The sequence below is a fragment of the Berghia stephanieae genome, chromosome 14 (assembly GCF_034508935.2).
Source record: "Berghia stephanieae isolate SIO BIC M18660-M18661 chromosome 14, UCSD_Bste_1.3, whole genome shotgun sequence".
NCBI classification, from domain to species: Eukaryota; Metazoa; Mollusca; class Gastropoda; order Nudibranchia; family Aeolidiidae; genus Berghia; species Berghia stephanieae.
This window is the reverse complement of record NC_088373.1, coordinates 15,509,790-15,514,789: the sequence shown is the minus strand read 5'-3', so window position 1 is coordinate 15,514,789 and position 5,000 is coordinate 15,509,790. Positions and strand designations below refer to the sequence as shown.

The 5,000-nt window shown below is 36.3% G+C and overlaps 1 protein-coding gene across 1 annotated transcript in view; it reads left to right on the top strand.

Moving 5' to 3' along the window:
• Positions 1-3,255: 3,255 nt before the first annotated feature.
• Positions 3,256-5,000, top strand: part of LOC144959502 (snaclec coagulation factor IX/factor X-binding protein subunit A-like) — a 7,381-nt gene continuing 5,636 nt past the window's right edge. The window contains exon 1 of the mRNA XM_078892118.1: positions 3,256-3,322. Coding sequence (XP_078748244.1) covers positions 3,256-3,322 — 67 coding nt within the window. The remainder of the gene's footprint in view (positions 3,323-5,000) is intronic.

The window sequence follows — 5,000 nt, the reverse complement described above, 5'->3', positions numbered from 1 at the left end:
TTATCTTTTTTTTTTAATTTTCAGATCTAAATAACATTACAACAAGAATGAGTCTCTGCATTCCTTTAATTTTTCTGGAAGCATTGGCCTGCCTATACTATGGGAATTAATCAATTTATATTCAGGAAGAAGTATCATTATTATTATTATTATTATTTTTATTATTATTATTATTATCATCATCATCATCATCATCATCATCATCATCATCATCATCATTAAGTCTTATCCTTCAATATTATCAAAATGCTTTCATTTGTTACTGTATCTTATAGAATTTCTCATACATCATTATGGACCCTTCTATGTTATTTTTATTGGAATTAATGTTTTTCTTCAATATTCTATATTCTTCATAAAACCTATCAGCTTTATTGTCCTATCTATAAAAGAAGGAGCATTTTGGCTATAAAAACTATGGTCGTGGCCTCCCTAGCTATCTCAGACTCGGAGTAAACAGCTTGAATTTATTCACGGCCAACCTCAGTTTGCTGCCTTAGCAACATGTAAACAAAAGGTTGGTTGGATGCGCATGACATTACTAAAGGTCAATTGCAACATAGTTCGGGTCATTTATAAAAACATCTGGTTCACGTTTGACGTCGAATGTTGTTGTTTACATATCCGGCAGCCAAGTGTTCTCTTCAATAGGTGACCAACGAAGTTGAATTTCCCGTTGGTCGATCAGCTGTTATTACTGTATACCGGAAGTGGCTCTTTTCGTTTGATGAATAAGAAGATCAGCGCTATCAATACAATCTTTTTGTCTGATGATTAGTTTAGCAAGGCACTATCTTTCGCTATTTTCCCTCGCCTCGTTTCAAAATTAATCGACATTTTCAACAGATATTTCTCACGGAGTTATAGACTTATAATTAGAAAATCATCATTCACCGTACTTCATACATGTTTCGTTTATCAATGCAACAATCGATCTGCGAATGATAGCGGTTGCCGTTTCAATAGATTAGATCAAAGGAGGGAAGTGATAATCATTTCTTGTTAAAATATCGTGTCATAGTGATGTCGAATTTTCTGATAAATTTATGATATCACCCATCACTAGTGTAAAAACAGGACCGGAGTAACTCCAGAACTGTTGACTGTAAACTGTTTTTTTTTTTAAATTTACTATACCATAAATAATTTATCTTATTTGGAAACAAACAAATATTTTTTCGCGACATTTATTATTTGGAAAGATCATACATATCACACATATAGACGTCTATGTTTAAAAATGAAACTTTTAAAGTTGACTTGCTTAAAAGCGTTCCACGGGAATTTTTTATTCGAGATTCAAACTCATTTAAGAGAAAAGTAGTTTGAATTTTATAATCCTAAAGTCGACCATTATCATTGAGATAAAGATTTATTTCATAGCAACTCTTATGATTGCAAAAAATCGCAAAGACTTCCGAGAGTATTTTATAGAGAATTAAGAGGTATCTAAGGTAAATACTTGAGATATAGACCCAGTACTCCAATAAAATGGAAATGGCTCTGCGGAAGTCGCACGGCGGAAGTCATCGAATTTAAACAAACGAAATGAAGACCACACCCACTTGGTTTAAGGTCCTTTCTTTTATGTCCATGAGTAAACCTGAGACAACAACAAGACCAGATTTATTTGATTGTGTGCATTGTGTTGTCTTTACATGTTACCAAATAGCTACGTTATATTGTCCAACCCTTTTACTTTAATTTTATATTTTCCAATTCAATGTCTAAGAAATATATTAATAAATAAAAGTCCAATAAATAAATCTTCCTTTCTTTTTTTTTTTGTTGAGAATATGTGTATCTCCTTTTTAACCTTTTTACAATTATCTTTCATTAATTTTATTCAAACTACCACGGAATTAAAAAACTCCCGACTTTATTATGTTTATAAAAGTTAATTCTGACAATGATCTTTTATCTTATCAGGAAAGATTTTAGATTTTCATCGTTAACTCTTTCTTTACCAGCTATTTTTAGAATTTTTTTCCGAAAAAAATGAGCTTTTATATATAGAGCAATATCCACTAAACGTGCTCAAAGCGCTTTACAAGGGATCCCTGGCCAACAGCAACACTTAACATGTAAGACGGGACCTGTCGCCTCTTAGGCGATATTACGTTTTTCTTTCGGACAAAGCTGTTAGCGACCAGGTATGTAAGTAAAGAACCATCTCTAAGGACTCGACAATGCGCCGAGCGAGGCTCAAACCCATGCCCTTCCGATCCGAAAGCGAGTGTCTTACCACACGGCCACATAGCTGCACGAAACTTCATACCCATCTAAAACAAAATGCTATTCTTACTCAGACAAAAGAAGAAAAGAAAAAAAACAACAAATGCATTCTAACCATAATATTGTTCACCAAAACGAGCCATCTCCACAACTCAGTGTCAAATTTTTCTAGCTATAACAAAAACTTTTTTTTTGAATTTCCATAGCGATGTTCAAATGAAATCGGAATGAGAACATTGTTGGTTGCATGGTAACGAATAAAACATTGTTCCTATTTTTGGTAAAATATAGTATTTCAGAGCCTCAAGACTTAGAGAGTCGGAGTTTATACTCGTTTCTCTAGCGTGAAAGGGACAATACCAATTGATTACTATCCTTTGAATAGGACGCTTGCCTATCGCGAAATACTTTCTGCCAGTTCTAACAGACCCAGCAACCCATTTACTGCTGTGTGGATAGTGGGTACGGGGAAAAAAATGTCGACTGCACTCAGGATCGATCTCGGTCCCTTTGCGTGTGCAAAGCGAGTGGTCTACCAACTGAGCCATCGGGACCCTTATGGTTGGTAAGGAAAAAAAAATAAAAAATTGAGCTTTATATAGCGCAATATCCACTAAATGTGCTCAACGCGCTTTACAAGGGGTACCTGGTCAACAGCAACATTTAACATGTAGGACGGGACATGCCGCCTGTTGGGCAATATTACAATTTTTCGGACAAAGGCAACGCTATTAACGGCCAGGTACTCATTTTACACCTGAGTACGGTGAGAGAATGTGAGTAAAGAGCCTTTTCCAAGGACTCAACTATGCGCCGAGCGCGAGGCTCGAACCCAGGACCTTACGATTTGAAAGCGAGTGTCATACCACAAGACCACATAGCCGCAAAAGGAAAGGGTAATTTTAATGTTGTCAAATATAGATTATCTATTCCCACTCTTAGTAACAAAAACAAGAGTTGTACATTATAAATGCTAAAGGACATATTAGGGACACCAGTTATTTCCTTCAGGACACCAAGATGAATTTGATACGAAAGCTTCTGGCTATCGCGTTGCCTTTTCTAGCAGCATCGCATGCCGAAAGACGTAAGTACATACATTTATATTGTATTATTAAAACTACTTCTACTACTACTACTACTACTACTACTACTACTACTACTACTACTACTACTACTACTACTACTACTACTGCTGCTGCTGCTACTAGAACTACTACTACTACTACTACTACTACTACTACTACTACTACTACTACTACTACACTACTACTACTACTACTACTACTACTACTACTACTACTACTACTACTACTACTACTACTACGACTACTACTACTACTACTACTACTACTACTACTACTACTACTACTACTACTACTACTACTACTCCTACTACTACTCACAAACCTAGGACTGAAAGAAGACCAGGTTTGAGAGGTTTTGCCAAGATGACGGTCACTTAAATCGATCGATATTTGAACGACGAGTATTCTGGCAAAACATGTTAAATCACGTGTCATTTCATTCAGATTATGGCGGTCATCCGTAGCCATCGTTAACTTATAGCCTGACACAAGAACCCTCCAGGACTTACAGTTTGACGTCATTTTTTTTAGGTTTGTGCAGCGTCTAGTGAGTTGTTGTTAGTAGAGCTCAAGGAAACAAGTGATCCCATTGGTTGAACTATTGATTACAACTCACGATTTGTTTTCGTTTGTGGCCAACGACTTATCTGTTGACGTCATTTTTTGGTCAGGGTCAGTCCGTAGCCATCGTTAACTTATAGATAGAATGCGCTTGGCCAAGGAGTTCACAACATTGCCATCCGGAAGTATAACGGACCAACACACAAACTCTGTGTAACCATGAACTTTTATAGTCTGGTTAATACAGTTTAGTGAGAACAACTCACAAACGCGGATGGCAAAAACAATAACAAAGGCCTGAGTGACGTCATCTGCATACTATCTATAGCCATAAAGAAGCTAAAACGAAGTGTCGGAGAGCAAAAAGACTGCTGAAAACATCAGGCCTTACGATTCATCGTGAATTATTCAAGAACTCATTTCGTGCCTAGAAGACAACAATAAAAAAGGCAAAGATCACATATTTTCTTTCAAAATTCGAAACTTCTACCGCTTGCAAACAATTATTATTTAACATCTGCAATGATCTGCTTGGACGTGAAAGCTGCACTTCATCGCCATCTACAACCAATCAAAGAGACTTGCCAAACAAATTTGTCAACTTTTTTTTCAAGACAAAATCATAACATTCGTACAGAACTAGATCGGCATTAACCATTTTTAGATACAGGTTCATTCTGTGGTACCCCTTTAGATAAGTTCCACCCAGTTTCATCTAGTTTTATAAAAGATTTGATTAAAAAGCCACCATTAAATCCTGCGACCTTGGTCCCTACCAGTACAGCTTTTGGCCAGCTCCATCGATACATTATTACCATCCATTACATCAATCATAAATACTTCCATACTGACTGGCGAAGTTCCATCGTGCTTTAAACGTGCCCTCGTCAAACAACTTCTGAAGAAACCATCACTGGACCACGATATATTAAACAAGTATCGTCCTGTATCAAATTTACCTTTTTTTCAAAACTTTTGGAGAAGGCAGTAGTGACACAATTATCAACTCATCTCAAGAACAATAGTTTGGAACAACCCTTTCAGCCAGCCTACAAACAGCAACACAGTACTGAAACGGCGCTTTTTGAAATCTTTAATGACTTGTTATGTAATGTC